At 50.9% G+C, this 22,508-nt stretch overlaps 1 protein-coding gene across 1 annotated transcript in view; it reads right to left on the bottom strand.

Annotated features, from left to right (window-relative positions):
* Positions 1–10,162: 10,162 nt before the first annotated feature.
* Aldh2 (aldehyde dehydrogenase 2 family member) overlaps positions 10,163–22,508 on the bottom strand; it is a 32,977-nt gene continuing 20,631 nt past the window's right edge. The window contains exons 5-13 of the mRNA NM_032416.2: positions 20,989–21,100; positions 20,477–20,605; positions 19,044–19,157; positions 16,996–17,098; positions 16,444–16,628; positions 15,693–15,857; positions 14,237–14,394; positions 11,812–11,926; positions 10,163–10,577 (exon numbers count right to left, since the gene is read on the bottom strand). Coding sequence (NP_115792.2) covers positions 10,545–10,577; positions 11,812–11,926; positions 14,237–14,394; positions 15,693–15,857; positions 16,444–16,628; positions 16,996–17,098; positions 19,044–19,157; positions 20,477–20,605; positions 20,989–21,100 — 1,114 coding nt within the window. The 3' untranslated portion in view covers positions 10,163–10,544. The remainder of the gene's footprint in view (positions 10,578–11,811; positions 11,927–14,236; positions 14,395–15,692; positions 15,858–16,443; positions 16,629–16,995; positions 17,099–19,043; positions 19,158–20,476; positions 20,606–20,988; positions 21,101–22,508) is intronic.

Below are 22,508 nucleotides of genomic sequence, written 5' to 3'. Positions count from 1 at the left end.
TGAGGTCTCCCAGATAGAGCTCTTTTAGATTAGCCTTCAGCCAGGCTAACTGTCGTTTGGAATGGGCAATTTGGAACCCACGGCAGGTGTGTAACCAGGTAAAAAGTTGAGCCACCCAGGGGCATTCCTCAGATTTTTGATTAACCAAATATAATGAGCATAGTTTTTTTGTTTGTTTGTTTGTTTTGTTTTTTTTTAAGACTTTAAACCTGCAAAAATAGTCTAGTTAGGAACTTCACTACACCTACCAAAGCTGCACCTGATAACCAGGACCCAATCATTTCACCCAAGATACACAGCCCTAGAACCCCATGGTCCCCACTGGACAGTATATAAACAGAGACCAAGAGCAATGTTCTGTGCATCTGGAGAGACCTTGATCAGCCCTGCAGCTGGATCATTTTCCCCAGGGTCCTGACCCTGTTATGTCCAGTTCTCGGGAACCCCAAAACACAGCTAGAAATTGCAACACCGATGTAATAGGCAAAGAGTTTTATTATGTGAGCCCAGACCCGGTTCCCACTGTCCTTCCTGCTGCACAGGTTAGGAGACAACCCCTAAAATCTAGGAGTTTGAGGTATATAGGAGGATGCATAAACTGGGTTTCTAGACTCCTAGCGTTACGTGATTGGGTAGGGGAAAAGGGAGTGCCGTCCTTCAAACCCAATAGCGTTTGTTCAGACAGGCAGGCAGAATTGCACAGCTAGAAAAAGACCTTTTTGACCTGGGAAGAAACAACTTATACTGCTATCAGAGACCATCGTGTTTTTATGACACGGTCACAGCTGCCTGAGAATACTTAATCGCCTCTTTCCCATAGCCCAAGAGTGAGCTTTATCATTTCAAGGATACTAACTCCTGTGTCCTTCAAAGGTCGGAGCCATCAGCGCAGGAGAGTGCTGTCATGAAAGAAGGATCACGATATTTGATATTCGGGTGCCAGATTGCCCTCTTCAAAGGCCCAAGGCTTCTATATTAGGGAAAGGGGGAAGAGGATACTGACTGCTCTGGCTTGGCACAGGGGCAGGAGAGTAAAGGATTTGGCAGAGATGGGGAAAGGTTTCCTGTGTTTCTTCAACCCTTGAATCAGAGACCACTATTACAGACAGCACCTGACCTTTAGCTAATGTGGCATACAGGAGAGCAACCTAATTAATAAGAAAGACATACCTTGCTATAACAACTAGATGTTATCTACTTTCTTGCTCACCATAAATGTGCTTAGAAGCAGGGGGTCAGCCCCAATCTCCCACATTTCCAGGGGTCGAGAGACCAAACAGTATGTGAAAAGTTCTAGAGCTTTCTGCCATGCAAGTCAGGCAGGCCAATGAAGAGTCCCCAAAACTCCAGCAAGTGAACTCAGCTGGTGGAAAGCCTCTGGAACCTTCGAGCCAGTCTCAGAGATGGAGGGGCCCTCACAGATTGCCAGATTGCCTTGGAGTTAGGTTACCTTGTCCAAACACTTTGGCTGTGTTGGATCCATGGTCCCCTTGGAGAGTTGGCCTCCCGTTTGGTTCAGACTGTGTCAGAACGAGACTGAAGATTGAGAGAGACGTCTCAGAGAGACAGCGTGGCACTCTGGGGCATAGGACCAGGGAGCAGAGGAGATCAAGGGAGAGCTGGTGAGAGCTGCTGTTCAGTCTGAACTGCAGAGCTCTGATGCTCCCTTGACTACAGCTCTCATGGTTCCCCTTTGCCAGCTGCTGCAGGCTAACTGCATCCTAATGGCACCACATGTTAACAAAGGAGGGTGTGCTTGTGGGAAGGCTCAGCTCCCTTATGGATCCCAGATTCCCTTTCTGAGTCTCTGACCTGTTAAGATTTCTGAGGCAGCTCAAAGGGACAAGAAGTAGTAGAGAGAGAAGGCCTGACCTGGGACTGTGTTTATTGGCAAGAAGCAGACGCTTCCTGTGGGAGAGGAAGGGGAAAGATGGCTGCAACCCTTTATATGGGGTCTACAGGCACGTGCAGATGTTTGAAGCCTGTTCTACAGTTCCTGTAGGATTGCCACCTGAGTCCTTCTGCCACACCAGCTCATACAACAGCCACACTTCAAGGCCTTGACTGGACTTCGCCCTCATTGCGAACAGCCAGGAAGGACACTGGGGAGTGGACTGCCCTCGGAGGGACCAGCCCCTGCCCACTCCGATCGGATGATGGCCTGGTGTGACTTCTTTCATGCCAGCTACGATCTCTGCCAAGGGAGTCTCTGTAGACACCCTGCCCCAGCCCTCTTGCACACCACAGTTAAAATTACATACCCTCACCACCATGAACTGACCTTGTCAACAGGACTGTCTCTCCCAGTAGTAATAGACACCTGTCCTAAGCTCTTTTCACAGGGCCCTCCACTATCAAAGCCCCCACTTTCCTTTTCTTCACAGATAGGGGATCTACTCACAGGACCCCTGCTTTGAGCACACCCTAGAAACCTTTTGTGATGTTATTTCCGATACAGGGTTTCTCTGTTTCCCAGCTACCCCAACAGTCAAGTACTGAGGTAGGGCACAGATAGGTGGACCAGAGGCTGGTGACCTCTGACTCTCTCTTACAGTTCTGGGGACAAGAGGCTGATAGCTTCTGGCAACTTAACTCTTGCTATTCTGGGGCCAAAAGCTAGCTTTTGACAATTAACACCTGCTGACAGCAGCTGGGGATTAAGAAAAGGAATTTAGGGGGTTGGGGATTTAGCTCAGTGGTAGAGCCCTTGCCTAGGAAGCACAAGGCCCTGGGTTCAGTCCCCAGCTCCGAAAAAAAGAACCAAAAAAAAAAAAAAAAAAGGAATTTAGTTACTTGGACTCTTTAATTGGACTGGGGCCTCTCAGGTGAGAGGCTCTGAGTTCCTTAATTCTTTGTGAGCCAGAGAAAAAAAGATCAGGCACACAAACACACCGGATGAAGCACAGGTTTCTACCTCCACTTTGTGGTTCTTAGTTTTATACTTTCTCAGTATAGTTGATTACGTGGTTTTCTAAGCAGTTTTACACTCTGTACGTTCATAGTAAGTTTAAGGAAATAGTGCACGTCATAGATTGACAAGGTTTAAGGAGTTACCATAGACTTGTTGGGCTGGGGGTTGGGGATTTAGCTCAGTGGTAGAGCGCTTGCCTGGGTTCAGTCCTCAGCTCTGGGGGGGAAAAAAAAAAAGAATTGTTGGGCTGGAGAGATGGCTCAGTGGCTCAGCGGTTAATAGCACTGACTGCTCTTCCAGAGGCCCTGAGTTCAAATCCCAGCAACCACATGGTGGCTCACAACCATCTGTGATGGGATCTGATGACTTCTGAAGACAGCTACAGTGTACTTATATACATGAAATAAATACATCTTTAAAAAGAACTAGGGAGTGGCCCTATTAGGAGGGGTGGCCTTGTTGGAGGAAGAATGTCACTGTGGGAGTGGGCTTTGAGACCCTCCTCCTAGACAGTCTTGTTTGCCCTTGAAACAAGATGTAGAACTCTCAGCTCCTCCAGCACCAGGCCTGCCTGAACATTGCCATGTTTCCCACCATGATAATGGACTGAACACTCTGAACTGTAAGCCAGCCCCAATGAAATGACGCCCTTCATAAGAGTTGCTTTGGTCACAGTGTCTCTTCACAGCAGTGAAACCCTAAGTCAAACCCCAAGCCCAAATTGTACTGCAGAGCATAATAAAAACAGCATGCAGCCTTTAATCTCAGCACTGGGGAGGCAGAGCCAGGCGGATCTCTGAGTTCCAGGCCAGCCTGGTCAATACATTGAATTTCAGGACAGCCAGGGTTACACAGAGAACCTAGAACCTGTCTTGGGGCCGAGAGGGCTGGGGAGAAGGAGTCCCAATATTGAAACATTTAAAGATTCAGTTTCATTCAGGTATGGCGACATACAACCGTAATCCAAGCACTCACAAGACAGAGGCAGGATCTCTGTGAGTTTGGCCCAGCTTGGTCTACATCATGAGTTCTAGGACAGCCAGAGCTACACGGTGGGACCTTGTTTTGAGAAAAACAAACAAGCAAACAAAAGTTGAAAATCTCTCAACTGTGAGCCCCTGTAAAATCAAAATAAATTAAGCACTTTTTTCAAGAAGGAAGAACCAGGATACAGTCAACAAAGCAAAAACCAAACTAACAGTGTAAATAACTCAGTACCCAAGGTCTGCAGGCATCACCATCTTCTGATTTCCTCTAAAGAGCTTACGTCTGCCCCTTGTTCCTTGTTGTGCTTGTTCCGCCTCAACTTCTTCACATGACCCCTTCAGTCCCTGGGCTTTCAACTGCACCTTCACCAGTAGCTTCTCCTGCGTGCCCAGCCTCAGCTGCTCTTCATGAGCCCTTTATTCATGCCTTCAAAACCAGTACCACCTGGGCGACCCTCACACATAACCAAGTACAGCTGCCAGCATGAGGTACAACCTTGGCTGTCTCTGGAACACAGTTCTGTGCTCTCAGAAAACACTTCCCAGAATGCTGCTGCTGATCTCATTTGGCATTGGGGATGGGGGTGGAGACAGGTTTTTCTCTGTATCTCTGGTCTCTGGCTGTCCTAGAACCTACTCTGTAGACCAGGCTGGCCTCAGACTCTGAGATTTGCCCTACCCCTCCCCAGCCCTCCCTAGCCCTCCCCAGCCTTCCCCAGCCCTGGGGGGGGGGGGTGATGAGATTAAAGGTATGCACCAACACCGCCTGGTCTCTTCTTTTCTTTTAAGATTTATTTATTATATATAAGTGCACTGTCACTGTCTTCAGACACACCAGAAGAGGGCATCAGATCCCATTACAAGTGGTTGTGAGCCATTGTGTGGCTCAGGACCTCTGGAAGAACAACCAGTGTTCTTAACCACTGACCCACCTCTCCAGCCGGATCTTCCTCTCTTCAACCTGTCTCTGTAAAGCTCTCCCAATAAAACTTCCCCCGTAGGCCCCTCCCCCTCCTGCTGTCAGTTACTGAGTCCAACCTGTCCTCACTGCTCTGACATCCTCACTACCCTGATGAGGTTTGGCCGTGCTGTGAACGGTAATGCTAAGTACGCCCCGTTTCCCCCGCCCCCAGATGAGAGTCCACACTAGACACATAGTAACACTATGTGACCCTTGCCCCAAGTTCTTTCTGACTGGTAAATAAAGATGCTGACAGCCAATAGCTGAACAGAAGAGACGTAGGTGGAGTTTAGGATTCCAGGGCTTGGGGTTGGAGGAGAACCACAAGGAGAAGGAGGTGAAGGAGAAGAGAGAAGCCTTCATGGCTTTCAAGAAAACATGGCCAGTTGGAGTTAAGAGCAGCCCGGATGAAACATAGCTAAGTAATGATTTAGGGTTATGGAAAGTGGATTCTAACAGCATGGAGGGGAGGCAGCTGCCCAGCACTTGTGCTGCTTAAGGCTTATTGCAAATAACAAAAGTAGTGTCTTTTTCCCAGGAACTGAATGGTCAAAGGCGATTTGGAATTATTTACATTCTACAACACTGCCCTGATGTCATCACCACTCGGAGTGACGCCACTAATCTGATGCCATCTGTGTTCTGATGTCACTACTCTGAGTGATGTCACTACTCTGGCATGCACTGAGGAGAGGAAGGGAGAAATGGGGGACAGATGATGTTCTAGAGACAGTTGGGTAGGCTGCACTGTGTCCCCCAGGGGCTGCTGGGTTGTTCATCCATGGCTTTCTCCTACGTCTACTCCATCTGCATGATGGCTTCAGTCTATTATGTCATTCGTCAGGTGACCTTGCACTTCCAGGGCACGCTATCTACTTCACCCTGTTCAGTGTCAAGGTAGCGAGGTGTCAGGAACCCCTGTGGCTCCAGCCTGGTCAAGCAGCCATGCTGCTGTGGGCTGGGAACAGAGCAGAGCCCTAAGAGGGCTGATGGGGAAGACAGTTCCAAAGTGGGGAGTGGCTAGGTGGGCCTATCAACCTCCCAGGCAGGTCATGAGGAGGAAAGGGAGGAGCAGAGGAGGAGCAGGCTAAGACCCCCCACCTCAGTTGTCTTCAATGTTGATGTCCTGTTGATGAGACTCCCCAAATCTTGTATGTGAAGGTCATGTAAGGAAACATACTAGGTAAAAATGCAAACACAATATAGATGGTGAACGGGTGTGATGCGTGCAGTCCACTGGGATAAACTAAAAAGGTAGGGAAAATGAAAGAGACAGAAAATGGCGGTGGGGGAAGCAGGGCACGACTGACCACATGGGCCAAAGTATCAGGAATGGATGGATCAGCTGGCTGTGCTGCCCACATCTTTAACCTCAAGATTCAGAGGCAGGAGGATCTTTTCCAGTTGCAGGCCAGGCTTATCTACCAGGGAGTTCTAGGACAATCAGGGCTACACAGAAACTTTGTCTCAAAAGCAAACAAAGAAACACAGAGGGCCAGCAAAATAGCTTTAGTGGGCAACTGTCACCAGGCTTGATGACCTGAGTTCAATCTTGGGGTCCTTTGTAGTGGAAGGAGAGAATCAATTCCTGGTTTGACCTCCACACATGTGCTATGGCTCATACAGCAGCACGTGCACACACACATACACACACACACACACACACACACACGCACTTTTTAAAGCAAATTTGCACACTGGTGAAGTGGTTCCCCATAGCCTTATGTCCTCTTGGTGACAGACAGTTCCATCGAAGGACCAGGCCACATTTGAGTCATCTGTTTGGGAGATGAATGTTGGGATTCTATGGGTTTTGTTTAAGTCCCTGTTTTCTTGTTAATTCGTGATTTCTTCCACCCTGTGAGGTCTGGGAATCAAACTCAGGTAGTCCTGTGTGGTGGCAAGCTTCTTTTACTGTAAAGCCATCTTGGAGGCCCTGTTTTCAGTTCCTCCCTTCTGAGCCATCTTGATCCTCTTCAAAGGATGTCGCTGTGGCTTGGCCATTGGCCACAAGGTGGCGCTAATACCTAGGTCTCCGCTCCAGCGCCCACGTGCCTTTTTGTTTTGTACAAGACCCCAGCATTTCCTCCTGAGGATCAGAGAAGGCCAAACCCACAAAGCACGGCTTGGCACCAAATACTCCTGTGATCAGACCATATCCAAGTACCCAGAGAGATCAGGCTCCTCGGAACCTGAGAACCTTGTTTTTACCCCCAGACAGCTGCTTCCGGCCCAGCGGGTTCCTTTACCTAAACAGGATTACTGTCTTGGGTGTGGAAGTCTGTGCTCCAGGCTGCTCATCACACCTGCCTGCCTTTGTTCGAATTAACTGCTTGTCTCACACCGAGTTGGATTCACACGCCCCGGGCCAAGAATTACCAACACACACGCTCACCGCCCCCCCCCCCCAACACCATTCTTCGAACTGCTCTCTGCCTTACTGATTATAGGAGAATGCGTGGGCATTATTCCCACGTTGAAAGTTCTAGTCTTCTTTGGAAATTTATCACTCTTATTCTAGGCTGCTGGAGATGCTCTTCCTGGTCACGGGGTGGACTGTATGACTTTGATCTACATTTCATCCCATCGCTATAGCACTAAGATTGATGAAACCAGACAGTATAGATGCCGGGGCCACAGGTCCTGTGTTTACAAAAGGATAAAACGACATAGGGGGTGGAGCTTAGACAGAATGCTAACAACAGGCATTCTCTTTGCAGGCGGTTGGGGGCGGGTCTCAGCGTGGTGGACGTGAGGCTGGGCGGCAGTTCTAAGGATCCGGCCGCGCCAGAAGCCAGAATGTGCACAGCTGGAAGTGAAGCTGGCCCGGAAGTGGAGCTGAGAGATGGAGGAAGCCCTTTGGAAGTCAAAAGCAGCAGTTCCCAGCATCCTTGACTCTCACCGCCTATCCCTGCCCCCTCCTCTTGTCACCTGAGTAGGATTTGGCTTCTTGATGCTACGTTAATCCTTCTGCAGCATTTCCATGACACAGTTGGCAAATGTCGCGCGTTCTTTCAGTGTGTGCAGCGGGGGTACTTCGATTGGCGTCTGCTTTCGAAAACGGCTCCTCCGTGGTAACCTTGGCACATAATGAGGAAGGAAGGGCCCGCTCCTTGCAGGTTTCAAGTGCTTACTGTGGTCGCTGTGGTCACCAAGCTGTCTGGTGGCCTCCCCTCCCCACCTTCCCTTTTTTTTTTTTTTTTTTTAAAGGCAGGTTCTTTTTAGTCAAGCTGGCCTCAAACTCTTGGCAATCCTCCTGCCTTCTCTAAAGACTCTTCTAAATCTTGGGATTACAAGGGTGTGTCGCTGCAGGCAACCAAATTTAATTTTTGCTTTTTCCAGACAGGGTTTCTCAGTATAGCTGTGGTTGGCTGTCCTGGAACTTGATCTGTATAACAGACCTCAATTAGGCCTCAGACTCAAGTGCCTCTGCCTCCAGGTGTTGAGGTTAAAGGTTCGAGGCACCGTACTAGGCATCTGATTTTTAAAATTTTTATTTACTTATTTCTGTGTGTGCACATGAGCACACACACACAGGTATGAGTGTATGGAGGTCAAAGGACAACTTCAGGGCTGGAGAGATGGCTCAGTGGTTAGGAGCAACGACTGTTCTCCCAGAGGTCCCGAGTTCAATTCCCAGCAACCCCATGGTGGCTCACAGCCATCTGTGATAGGGATCTGATGCCCTCTCCTGGTGTGTCTGAACGCAGGGGCAGTGTGCTCATGTACATACATTTTAAAAAAGGACAACTTCAGGGGGTCATCAGCCTCTTACCCTCAGCTCCTTCCCTGACCAGCTGGTTTTGAAGCTAAGCGCACACATCCTGTTCATTCACAAGTTGAGTAAGATCTGGGACCTTCGCCCCTAAGCTTTCCTGTCAGGCTCCCGTGGACCTTGGACTTTGACATACTTATCACTGCTCCGGGAAGGTCCCAGGCACCGAATTGTCACATGCAGCGTTAAGAGTACTAAGTGAAAGTTCTGGGAATAAGCGTGCACTGGTGCGAGCTGCATGCACTGGTGCGAGCTGCATGCACTGGTGAGCATCATGCCTGCAGCTGTGGTACCCACGAGGCACGCATGCCCACCCATCAGCCACCAGCAACCATCTCGGTTACCGGGCTTACTGGTGTATTGCGACACTTACACGGAACTTACTCGACTCCCCAAAACACAGGCGCAGCGGTGCCAAGAGTTGGGTAATTTCACGCGATTACCATCGCTAATTGCTGGCTTATTTCTTTTATGCCAATCACCGTGAGCACTTACACCTATAGGGAATAATCTACAGGCTGGGCACAAGGTGTCCCCGGAAGGCTTACGACTCGCACTTAGGATGGGGCGGGGTTGGGATAGTCACAGCGCCGCCCCCATTTATACACAGGGCAGAGGTCACAGGCATCTAAAACCTCTGGGGATGGAACCTTCTGGTAGGTGAGGGAGAAAGCACAGGTAACTGGAGCCCTGCTCAAGAGCTCTCTTGGCCTTCCAGCGTGAGTGGGTCCCTCTGTCCTTCAGCATCTGTCACACCCCCTGGCATCTACAGGTGACCACGGCCTGAAACAGTCTGCCTTGCAGTCCCCAACCTACTGTCACCACCATCCCTCTTACTCTCTGAAAAACTACTCCCTCTGGCCATCCATGGCCAACTCCTTCATGGCGCTGTCACTAATAACCTGCACGTTCTCTGGGTGTGTGAGAGGCAGACCCTGCAGTGGGCGCGCTCTGCTCTGTGCCCCACGGAGGCCGCAGAACAGATCGGGACAATGGAGCAACTTCTGGAAAGTGTCTTTTTGCTCACTCTCCTCCAGGTCAGCAGCACTTATGCTGAGCTATGAGGTCCCTCAGTTGAAAGCTGACCCTGGATCACCCTGGAAAGGATCAAACAAGTGTCACTACCTCCTCTGTCCTGCCAGACAGCCACTCCTCTCTCTCTCCAGCTTATATCCCTCCCCATCAGCCTGGAATCACTTGTGAGAGCCAAGGTCACAGGTACCAAGGAGCGGGGAGAGTGCTACTTCGGGATACCAGCAAATAGTGGGGACACTTCAGCCTGGTGTCCCCCATGTCCAGGATGGGAGGGGGCCTTTAGTGACTCCCCCCCCCCCCCCCCCCCGAGCTGGGGACCGAACCCAGGGCCTTGTGCTTCCTAGGCAAGCACTCTACCACTGAGCTAAATCCCCAACCCCGCCTTTAGTGACTCTTGACCAGTAAACATCAAGGCGCTAGTGTTCCACAAAGCTAATACTCTAATAATGGCCTTGTCTCCTCCCACAGCACAGAGTCACAGAATGCAACAGAGATAAGACTCAGAACTTAGGGCTCAGAGAACTGACCCTGAGGCTTTATCTGCTGATTTTTATTGCTCATTTGTTTAAGCACTGAGGGTGGAACCCAGCATCCAGCACAGAAGGACCCGTGAGCGTGTGCGTGCGTGTGGGTGGTCTGCACAGAGCTCCTCCCTTCCCCAGTTTACTGGGGACGCTCCCCAAACACCGCCCACCAACCCTGCCCTGTTTATCAAATCCTGACTTTCTTGGCCCAAGACGCTTTGGTGAAGGGGTTTTCTCTTGGCAGGCTTTGGTGAAGGGGTTTTCTCTTGGCAGGCGCAGTGTGCTTGGTGGTGGCTTTTCTCAGGATCTTGTTGGGTTTTCGGGCGCTGGCTGAAGAAGCCTGCACACCACTTTACGAGTTCTTCTGTGGCACTTTGACGGTGACCTGTGAAGGGTTCGGAGAAGCAGTTATGGTTCATACTTTGCAAGTGTCGGGAGGTCCCCTCGGGGACAAGAGCTTCTCTCTTCCTTCTCACATCTCCTTGGCAACAGCCTGACCTCTGCGGGACATCATATTCTATCTCCTTTCTGGATTCTCACACAAGGTCCTAGGGGACATCTGCCGGTGTCTGGAGGTCAGCCCTTTCTGGAGGACTGGGGAGCATCATAGTTTAGGAGCATCTGGTGAGTTGAGGTCAGGAAGCTGCAACATCTAACACTGTATAGTCCCAAACTAGGAGTCCCCAGGGTAAACTCTGAGGAAGAGGCTACATCCACAGGCGTCTCATTAAAGAAAAGGCCTTCGTGGCTTGTCGCTGCATCTCAACGTATTAGGTATTATAAGGTGTTCTAAAAAGCCTCTTCCTGCATTTACTTTATTTTGGATTTTTTTTAAAAACTTTTTTAAAAAACTTTGTCTCTGTCCTTTTTTTTTTTTCCCCGGGGCTGGGGACCGAACCCAGGACCTTGCGCTTCCTAGGTAAGCGCTCTACCACTGAGCCAAATCCCCAACCCCGTCTCTGTTCTTCTTAAGATTTATTCATTTATTATACTTAAGTACACTGTCGCTGTCTTCAGACACACCAGAAGAGGGCATCGGATCCCCATTACAGATGGTTGTGAGCCACCATGTGGTTGCTGGGAATTGAACTCAGGACCTCTGGAAGAGCAGTCAGTGCTCTTAACCGCTGAGCCATCTCTCCAGACCTATTTTGCATTCTTTACATGAAAAGACGAACAATTTCCACATCAAATGTGCAACAAGCCACTTTTAAAGGGATCTGTATTCCATGATGCAACAGACGCTAACACGTTGGGCATTTAGGTCACATCTGACTTTTTGGATGACCTGTGTTCATAGCACTATCACCCTTTCTGTGCTTCCGATGGAGTCTGGGCTATGTTCCTGTGAGCAGAACTGGACCAGGGTGCCCTTGGCAGCTGCGCCTGCTCACACCTCTTACCGGAAGCACCTCACTGCCTCTACCACTGGGGCCTGCCTTCTCTCAGGCTGACCAGCTCTGTGGCAAATGTGTCTGGGCCTATTGGGGGTAAGACCCTAGAGACTACATCTGACCCCCTCTGTGGCTTCTCTGGCTTAACCTACAAACTAATAACAGGTAGTAGCATCCCTAACCAGGAGAGGCCAGGTCACTGGTGCCCGCAGGCTGTGTACGCACCGTCTTCACTTCCGTGTAGGCCTGCAGGCCATACTCGCCCAGCTCCCTGCCACTCCCCGACATCTTATAGCCACCAAATGGGGACTGGGCCCCAAACACATCGTAGCAGTTGATCCTGTCATTGGAGAGAACACACAGGTCATGTGAGGGACTGCGTGACATTCCAGGCCATGGATGACCTCACCATTGAAGAGTTAAATTTCAAAAAGTTAGTCATAAACAAGGTCCGGACTACCTGAGGGAGACTATAGGGCTTGCCGGACCATTTGGAGCTGAAGAGTTAAAATAAAAACTTCATAAAAACTGCAAAAGAACAGCAGATAAGGGGGCAGGACAGAGCTGGCCTGAGATGTGCCCGGCCAAGCCCAAAAGCAAGGTCAAGCAAGGTCGAGGGATTGTTCCAGGGACCGGCAGCCACCATCTCCTTTGAGTCGGGGGCCATCCGGACAGATGACTCCCTGCTCTACAGATAAAGATAAGACGTTCTCCTATATTGAGAACACCCCAGCCCGCATGTACTGCTTGCAGATGAGACCTTGTACCCATTTCCCTTGCTGATAACCACGCGAAACCCCCTGGCTTCTCCTATATAAACCCCTGCCTGAAGAGGCTCGGGGTCGATTCCTCTGTCTCCTGTGTGAGATACGTGTCGACCCGGGATCCCGCTAAGACCCGGGATCTCGTTAATAAAGCTACCTCCTGCTGTTACATCAAGAATGGCTACTCGTGATTCCTGGGGGCACCCCATCCCACGATTGGAGCGAGAGACACATCCCCCGTTTAGGGGTACGCTCTTTCACCATCACCATCTTTTTTTTTTTTTTTCTTTTTTTCGGACCTGGGGACCGAACCCAGGGCCTTATGCTTGCTAGGCAAGCGCTCTACCACTGAGCTAAATCCCTAACCCCTCACCATCACTATCTTATATGGAAAACGGAGGCCCATTAAGTAATGGCCATGGGGGTGGGGGTGGGGTAAGGCAGGTCACGTGACACTCTACTGTCTACCCAAATGTGGCCACAGATAGGCATCAAACACAGCACACCAAGAGCCAGCTTCCAATCTGATGAAGCATCCTGGCTAACAGGGACTGGCTCCCCCACCCCACCCCCACTTTCTTTCTAATTTTTTTCTTTTTAAGACAGGGTTTCTCTGTATATGCAGACCTGGCTGTCCTGGAACTTGCTATACAATCTGGGCAAGCAGATATTTGGGGGATATTTTACTGGGAGGCTCTTACCACACAGTGCCAGTCTGAAGAACTAGAACTCACAGAAATCCACCTGCCTCTGCCTCCCGAGTGCTAGGATTAAAAGGCATGTGCTATCACCACCCCGGGCTCCCCCTTTCGAGTTAAAGATTATTAAAAATGATGTGAAAATTCAGCATTTAAAAGCATTTGGCTCTGGCTAGCAACATGACTGGATGGGTAGGGAAAGGATCTACCAGTACCGGGAGCCTGGCTACCAAGTTCAATTCCTGGGACCCACATGGTAGGAGGAAAACCAGCTGTGTCCTATAACCCCCACACGTGTCCCTGTACACACACACACACACACACACACACACACACACACACACACACAGGCTTTAAAAAATGTTTTTTAAAGACGTCCCAACTTGGTGGTTTGTATCACACCAGAATAAGGTCTAAGGGAAGTCTTCTGGGTTAGACCCTAACCACTATCTTGCTTCACAGTATTCGTAGCACTCTAAAAAGAAACACTGTACCCATTAATGGTCTCTTCCCACCCCTTCCCTCCAGGTGGAGCATCCACTAATGGAGACCCCCAGATTGTGGGGCTGTACAGTCAGACAATATGGTGGTTGGCAACTAACTCCTGTCACTTAGCATCATGTTGCCAAGGTTACCCACACTCCAGCAAGCACCAGGACTCCATTCCTCTGAATCACTTTCCACTAGGGACAGGCTGCCTCCTGTCTGTTTACCCACCTACCCAGGAGCTACAGTGGTTGCTACCTATTGGCTGCGGTGCATCAGCTATCCGCACGTCCCTGTGAGAATGGACTATTTTCTACTGGCTCATATGCGGTCTCTGGTCTTTAGCTGTTACAGAGCACTGGCATCTCTGGAAACAGGCCCCTATGATGAACTTCTTGAGGGACTGCCAGAGTGTGCTACATAGTAGCTAATTTTTTCCCACCAGCTAAGCGGAGGGCGCTGAACTCTGCCGGGTCCACATTTCTTCTTTCTTTAATCCTAAGGGTGATGAAGCAGGCGCCAAGCAGCTGTTTATGCTCAGCCTGGGCTGCCACCGACACAGCTGGGGGAGGTGGCCTATCACCGGCTTCATGGGATCTGGTGGTAGGAGGTGTTCTCTGACAGAGGAGAACCAGTTCTGGGGTTCCAGATAGTTTGGGGATATTTTACTGGGTTGAGGAGCAGCTACTGGGCGGCTCTTACCACACAGTCCCAGCCTGCAGAGCTTGGGACAGGTAATTGGCCTTGTCCAGGTCCTTTGTGAAGACAGCGGCAGCCAGCCCGTACTTGGAATTATTGGCTCGCCCCACAACCTCCTCAATGGTCTTGAATTTGAGGATCTGCATCACTGGTCCGAAGATCTAGAGGGAGAGGCAGAGAAGGAAGAAGGATAGGAGGGGGGAGGTGCCTGCTCTCTTTAGCCTGAGACCTGACCTAGCCAGTCCAGGACTACAGGGGGCCTCCCAGCTCAGCTATGAGGAAAAGGGAGCAGACAAAGACTGGCTGCCTCCTGGGTGGTCTGTGCTTTGTGTCCAATTATCTTATTTCTAAACAGGCCCACAACAAATGAAATATATTAGCATGTGAACTTGGCATAGAGGGCTTAAGGCGGACTCCCATCAAATTTAACCCAGGGTCAAGGCACCGGCTGACTGCTGAGCAAGCAGTGGAATGGCCTCTGGTTTCTCTTCCTTTTCCCAGCAGTTTCCAGAACAGGCCACTTCGTCACCCAGCTTCTGCTCCTTGGATGGAGAATATTCTCACTAGCATGTGAAAGGTTGACACTACGCTGTCCTAAGTGCAGCTTCGTGGCTCACCCTAGCTGGTGCAAGCGAGAGGAAGTGAGAGCTGTCGTGCTGGGTGTGAAGTCAAACATGGCCTCATCCGAGGTCTTACTTGGGTCAAAGCTATGGAAAGGGCAGATGAGCCCAGTCCTAGATTCATGACTCCCATAGGCTGGAGAGATGGCTCAGAGGTTAAGAGCACTGACTGCTCTTCCACAGGTCCTGAATTCAATTCCCAGCAACCACATGGTGACTCACAACCATCTGTAATGGGATCTGATGCCCTCTTCTGGTATGTCTGAAGATAGCTACAGTGAACTCATATAAATAAAATAAATCTTTAAAAAAAAAAAAAAAAAAGAGCAGACTGCTCTTCTAGAGGTCCTGAGTTCAAATCCCAGCAACCACATGGTGGCTCACAACCATCTGTAATGGGTATCCAATGCCCTCTTCTGGTGTGTCTGAAGACAGTGACAGTGTACTCATATAAATAAAGTAAATAAATTAAAAAAAAAAAAAAGAGTCATGAGTCCCAGGGGAAAGACTATAAAATATAAAACCCTGTGGGCCGGGATAAAGGATTTAATGCTTTCCCATTTGTGAGGTGAGAAACCTTAAGGGAAGAGTGATGTATCAGAATCATGGTGGCAATAACTTACTCTAGCCATGGAGATGGCTCAAAACCAGAGTTTGGGGACACCATCATGACACTGGATCAAATCACCCATTTCGGGGCTGGGGATTTAGCTCAGTGGTAGAGCACTTGCCTAGCAAGCCGAAGGCCCTGGGTTCGGTCCCCAGCTCCGAAAAAAAGAACCAAAAAAAAATCACCCATTTCTCCTTCTTGCTAAGAGCAGCTCGGCCCAGGGGCTCACCTCCTCCTTGGCGATGGTCATGCCATCTTTGACGTCTCCGAACACGGTGGGCTGGATGAAGTAACCACGGTCTGCGGCGGCGCCCCCACCGCACAGCAGCTTCGCCCCTTCTTGTTGTCCTGACTTGATATAGCCCAGGATCTTCTTAAACTGAGTCTCATCCACCTGCAGGAGAAGCCCAGAGGGACTGAGAAGCTAGATCAGAGCAGACGGGCTGGGAAGGGGACCCGGGTCTTTAAGGAGCAAGAGTCAAAGAGAAAATGCCACAGTCAGAAGCGTGATGCCAAAAAGAGACGCCACATCCTTACCACCAGGGCAAGGCATGCCTGACCCAATGCTTCTCTCTTTAAATTCCAAGATTAGCAGAATTAAAACACAGAAGCCAGGGTTGGGGATTTAGCTCAGTGGTAGAGCGCTTGCCTAGCAAGCGCAAGGCCCTGGGTTCGGTCCCCAGCTCCGAAAAAAAGAAAAGAAAAAAAAAAAAAAAAACAAAAACAAAAACAAAAACAAAAACACAGAAGCCAATGCGCGTAGGGAGCGGCTCCTCAGCAGGTAGACAGCCATTTTCCTGCCAAGGTCTATGAAGAATCCAAAATATAGGACCTGAGACAGGGCTGGGGTCTCCTGATTACCCTGACAGGACACACAGGTGGTATCCAGCAGAGGTGACAGTTAACCCAGCCCCACCGAGTCCGAGCCATCCTGTCCTTACTGCTTTGGCACGCTGGCATGCCCAGCTGATGAGGCTTACCTGCGGCCCCTGCTCCGTCCGGCTGTCGAAAGGGTTCCCGACCACCCGAGACTTGGCCCGGGCCACACTGCGTTCCACGAATTCATCATACACATCCTCCTGCACGAAGGTCCGGGAGCCCGCACAACAGCACTGGCCCTGGTTGAAGAACAGGGCAAAGTGGGCCTGTTCCACAGCCCAGTCCACTGTGGGGAGGGGAGAGCGAGGGAGAGGCGACATGAGGAGAGGCTGTTAACCTCCAGCAATGTTCACCCACACAACCCGTTCACAACACTAGGGGTAGTGCCTGCCAGGGGCCAGGGATTGGCCAGAATGAAATGGAACCTTCCTCCCTCTGCAAAGGCTGTCAACTGTGGGAGAGACAGAGGGAAGGAAGTATCTCTCAGAGAGGGCATGCTAAGGTACGGTGGCCTAGTGGCCTGTGGGTGGGCAGTACAGGGGTCAGGCTAACCCTAATGACAGAATGAGGAGCTAAGTCAGACTACATCAGACCACACGGGTCCCAAATCAATCACGGTGGAGCTGAGGTCTTCCTGCAACCCTGGAACTTACTGTCAGCGTCTGACATGATGATATTGGGGCTCTTTCCCCCCAGTTCCAGGGTTACTCTCTTGAGATTGCTGCTCCCGGCGGCAACCTGGATTAGGTGACCAACCTGTGGAGACACAGACCCATGGACTGCCGTCGGCAGGGGAAGGGAGCTAAATGCCCCTCCACTCACGCAGTCACCGTGTCCCAAGAGACCCAAGAGTTCATCTCCTACTGCCACCACTGAGCTCTACACATCATGACAAGACCCCTTCATGTGGCTCACACACAGGTCTGTGCCAGGTGCTGGGGCTGGGAGTCAGCCCTCCTGATGCCCTTAGAGGCTGGAATGGCTTATCGACGAGGGGGCTGAGGCTAGGAGAGGCCAAGTCACATGGCCAGTCGCCAAGATGGCCAATGAAGAGGCAGGACCCAGTCAAACTATTATGTGGCCTCTTTCCTAGCTCAGTGCTGTCCCCTCTGTGAGGGCAAGCACAGGGTACTACTCTCCCCCAAGTACCCAGAGCCTAGCACCAAGCTGACCCCACAGGCCATCTTGCAAAGAAACCATCCCCTCTGTGAGATTCATCAAAGCCTCGAACTGAAGGCAGGCTGGGTGTGGAAGAGACCAGGAGGTAAAAATCCTTGTTGTTACACTAATTAGTGTCCCCTCTCAGAAGGCTGAGATTTCAGGGGTCAGGACCTGCTCACTTTTGGAAAGAAATGTGTCCCCGCTTCCAAGGACAGTTTAAGGACTCTCCAGGCCTTGGTTTGTTTATGTCTCTGCCACAGAGCAGCCCCCATAGCAGCCCAACTCCTCTCATCCATTTGTACAGCCGCTGAAGCAGCCATAGTGTTATGCACCGTGGCTGGAACCCTGAGCTAGCTTGATTCTCACCACCGAGGATGGAGGCTCAAGGAGTTGGGCTCACCCAAGTGTCACCGGCCCAATGAGGAATGTCCCCTGCTGGCCTTCATGTTTGAATATTTAGTTCACCCAGCTGGTGGCAGTGTTTTGAGGAAGTTGTGGAACCTTTAGGATTGTTGTCTAGGGGGAGGAAGTGGGTCGTTTGGGGGAGGTTATAGCTGAGCCCCACTTCCTGTCTTGTTGCCCTGGTCTGCCCAGCTGTGAGCAGGCACCCTCAAGCTGCTGCCTGCCCCGTCCCCATAAGAGTCTGAGCTATAATCCATCCTTCCTTCAACTTGTCACAGCGAAAGGAAAACTCACACAAGGTGGGCGTGGTGGCACCCCTTTAGTCCCTGCATTCCAGAGTCAGGGGCAAATGGATCTCTATGAGTTCAAGACCAGCCTGGTCCATATAGCCAGATCCCTATGGAGAGATCCTGTCTCTAAATAAATAAACATAATACACCAAGGTCGCACAGCAAAGCCGTGCTACACTGAGGCGAAACTCGAAAGCCTACGTACTGCCTGTGCCCTCTCCACACCGCATACCTTGTCCTTCTGGTTTTCATTACTACTGCTGTAAAACCAGTTGTTTCAGACAGGGTTTCACTATGTAGACCAGGCTAGCCTTGAGCTCACAGAGATTCACCTGCTCCTGCCTCCTAGGCACTACGACCAAAGGTGTACACCATCCCTCCTGACTTGTTTTCTGTTTTGAGACATTATCTCATGTAGCCGAGGCTGGCCTCAAACTTACTAAGTAGCTCACTATCCCGAGCTCCTGATCCTCCTACATCCACCTCCCTAATGCTGGGGTTAAAGGCACCATCCTGGTCTCAAAGGGAATAAACAGAGCCTCTTGACATCCAGTGGGTCCTCCAGGGTTACAACAGCATCGCCTGAACTTTGCCTAGGCTATCTGCAGCCAGCGAGCCCCAGTTTCCTGGGGTGAGTGCTGACACACACCACAATCCATCCCACCTCCACCATGCGGCTAGCAGACCACAGAGAAACATAGTCCTGATCTGCCCTCTGGCACACGTCTGCGGGCTGTCATTTGGATGACGGAGAGGCAAGTTCTGGGACAGAAGCTGGTTCCTCAGAAAGGAACAGCCACTGAGCCTGAGCCACCATGCTGCAAATCGGAGGTCCTCAGACGCCTTACCTCAGTGGAACCTGTGAAGGCCACTTTGTCCACATCCTCGTGGGACGCGATGGCAGCCCCGGCGGTAGGGCCGAATCCAGGAACAATATTGACCACACCAGGGGGGAAGCCTGCCTGTAGGGGAAGCCAGGGGACGTGGATGTCAGCCTCTTGCTCCCAGGGCCTTGACAAAGAAAACACCCCAATCTCCCCCAACGGTGATCTGGGGACACACGCAAAGGAACTACAGTGCATGAGCCATGCTACAGGGACTTCTAAAAGTGGCTGGGACAAAGAGTCTGGCTATAGGGTCTCCTGTGGAGCTGACAGTTCTTTTTTTTTTTTTTTTTTTTTTTTTTTGGTTCTTTTTTTCGGAGCTGGGGACCGAACCCAGGGCCTTGCGCTTCCTAGGCAAGCGCTCTGCCACTGAGCCAAATCCCCAACCCCGAGCTGACAGTTCTAAAGCAGTGGCTTTCATCCTTCAGGGAGCCACAGGCCCCAGTGTGGGAGACAGTAGCAGGGACCCCTCTGGATAAGGTACTGAGGACAGAGTCCCCCTCTGGATAAGGTACTAAGGACTGAGTTCCCCTCTGACTATACTGAAGACAGAGTTCCCCTCTGGTTAAGGTACTGATGACTGAGTTCCCCTCTGACTATACTGAAGACAGAGTTCCCCTCTGGTTAAGGTACTGATGACTGAGTTCCCCTCTGACTATACTGAAGACAGAGTTCCCCTCTGGTTAAGGTACTGATGACCAAGTTCCCCTCTAGTTAAAGTACTAAGGCCTGAGTTTCCCACTGACTTAAGGTACTGAGGATTGAGTTCCCCTCTGGATAAGGTACTGAGGACTGAGTTCCCCTCTAGTTAAAGTACTAAGGCCTGAGTTTCCCACTGACTTAAGGTACTGAGGATTGAGTTCCCCTCTGGATAAGGTACTGAGGACTGAGTTCCCCTCTGGTTAAGGTACTAAGAACTGAGTTCCCTCTGGTTAAGGTACTGAGGACTAAGCTCCCCTCTGGTTAAGGTACTAAGAACTGAGTTCCCTCTGGTTAAGGTACTGAGGACTAAGCTCCCCTCTGGTTAAGGTACTAAGAACTGAGTTCCCTCTGGTTAAGGTACTGAGGACTAAACTCCCCTCTGGTTCAAGTACTAAGGACTGAGTTCCCCTCTGGTTAAGGTACTGAGGACTAAACTCCCTTCTGGTTCAAGTACTAAGGACTGAGTTCCCCTCTGGTTAAGGTACTACGGACCAAGCTACCCTCTGGTTAAAGTACTAAGGACTGAGTTGCCTCTGGTTAAGGTACTGAGAACAGAGTTCTCTCGTTAAGGTACTGAGGACCAAGTCCCCGACTCCTGCAACCACAGCCTCAGGAGTCCAAGGCTTTCCTCAGATCCCCTTCAGAGCAAGCCACACTAGGACATTTAGAGGCCACAGCAGAAGAAAGCCACCCACCTCCTTGATCAAGTTGGCCACGTAGAGTGCAGTGAGCGGTGTCTGCTCGGCCACTTTCATCACCACCACGTTTCCAGTTGCCAAGGCAGGGCCCAGCTTCCAGGCTTGCATCAGGAGCGGGAAGTTCCACTGTACAAAACGACAGTCGCCCAACCACAGGTCCTCCTCAGGGACACACAGCAGGGGGCAGGCAGGAAGGACCGCTCCTGAGGGGCCCTACTACATAGCCCTGGGTTGGGACACTGGTTGAGGTGGCCGACAGTGACAGCTCACACTCATTAGCACCTCGGGGTACTTGGTACCATATGAGTCCCAGACTCCCCATGATCAATGGACTGCTGCTATTCAGATGAATTAAACCCACCCCACTAGAGTCGCCGAAGCCGTGTTCTAGCCATCGCCCTGTCACCTTCTGGTGACACCTCCAGGAGAATCTCCCACTCTGCAATATGCACAGCCGATGCCAAGTTTCAGCCCCTAGCACCATGACTTCCACAGGGGCTGGTACACACCGGAATGATCTGTCCACACACGCCCACAGGCTCGTGGCGGGTGTAGCTGAAGAAGTCGCCATCGATGGGAATGGTTTTCCCGTGGTACTTGTCAGCCCAGCCAGCATAATAGCTAAAAGAAGAAAAAGCCAAGAGTGTCTAGCCTGCACTACATGGCAGAGAGACACCCTGTATTGCACTGACAACCACCCTGGCACCCAGGGATTTATTCCCAGAAAGAAACAAATGACCAACAGGATATGGGGACCCACTCTCTATAATAAACTTCGGAGCCCCAGATGAATCCGAGGTCCACCGCCGGGGCTGCCATTTAGCACACTTGTTAGGGACTCAGTCTTTTAACTAAGTGCCTGGGTTTATTAACACGCATGCAGTGCCAGCCCGGCACTGTGGGATCATGGGTAGGACCTGGTGGAAGATGGCAGATAAGTCAAAGGCCGGCACGTCCTAGACTGGCCTGACTCAGTCAGGGCACACAGGTGACAGAGAAGCATAATGACCAGGGGGCAGCCAGTGTGTGGTGACAGCATGTGCTGTCACGCCTCCAGGAAAGGAAGGGTCAGGAAAGATTCAGGATGAGGCATCAGGGCGTGTAGAGGGAGACTCCTGGAGTGAACTGGGTCTGCCAAAGCTGACCAGGTCGGGACTCGAGTTTCTTAGGCTTAGCACGTCTGATGTTTTGAGTTGGACAATGCTTTATTGAAGGGACTCATTCTGTGGGCCCCAGGATATTAAGCTGTGTCCCTGGCCTCTCTGTTCCAGAGCCAGCAGCACCTGCCCTGGCAGTCGTGACAAGATAAGCCTCTGGAAGTGCTCATTGTCCCTGGGGACATGATGACCTTGGGCAAGCCCCTGTGCTGTGTGGACAATTCCTGCCATTCGGGCACTGCCGCCCTCTGCCAGCCACTGTCCACACACACAGACTCCACAGTGCCCATGGCAGGTCAGACTCAAAGCAAGCAGGTGGCAGACACGTTCCTAGGACGTTGGCATTTGGTCTAAGGGGCGGCAACATGAAAGCTGGCCCCAAAGATGCCACAGGTGGCAAAAGAAGAAATAAGGGAGTCGGGGTGAGGGCTGGAGAGATGGCTCAGTGGTTAGGAGCGCTGACTGCTCTTCCAGAGGTCCTGAGTTCAATTCCCAGCAACCACTTGGTGGCTCGCAACCATCTGTAATGGGATCTGATGCCCTCTTCTGGACTACAATGTATTCATAAACATTAAAAAAATGTTGATGATGGAACTAAACACGAAGTAACGGAAGGAGAAAAACAATAGACTGGGCAGACGAAAAGCAGAAACAAGTGGAGACAGAAAAGACCAGACTGCCGGAAACCAGGAACAATTGAAGACCAACATATCAATCCCTTAGTAACTGACCAGTTCCCAGGACCACAGAAATTACCAAACACAGCTAAGACAGAGGAGAATCTCAGAGGGGTAACTCAGATGGCTGGCTGACAGCGAGGGGTTGTCTCAGGAAAAGGAGCCTGAGTGGAGGGAGGCTCCAGTCCCTGTGAG

This window comes from Rattus norvegicus, chromosome 12, assembly GCF_036323735.1.
Source record: "Rattus norvegicus strain BN/NHsdMcwi chromosome 12, GRCr8, whole genome shotgun sequence".
Lineage (NCBI taxonomy): Eukaryota > Metazoa > Chordata > Mammalia > Rodentia > Muridae > Rattus > Rattus norvegicus.
Note: the sequence above shows the minus strand (reverse complement) of the source record. Positions and strands in the feature narration are given on the sequence as shown.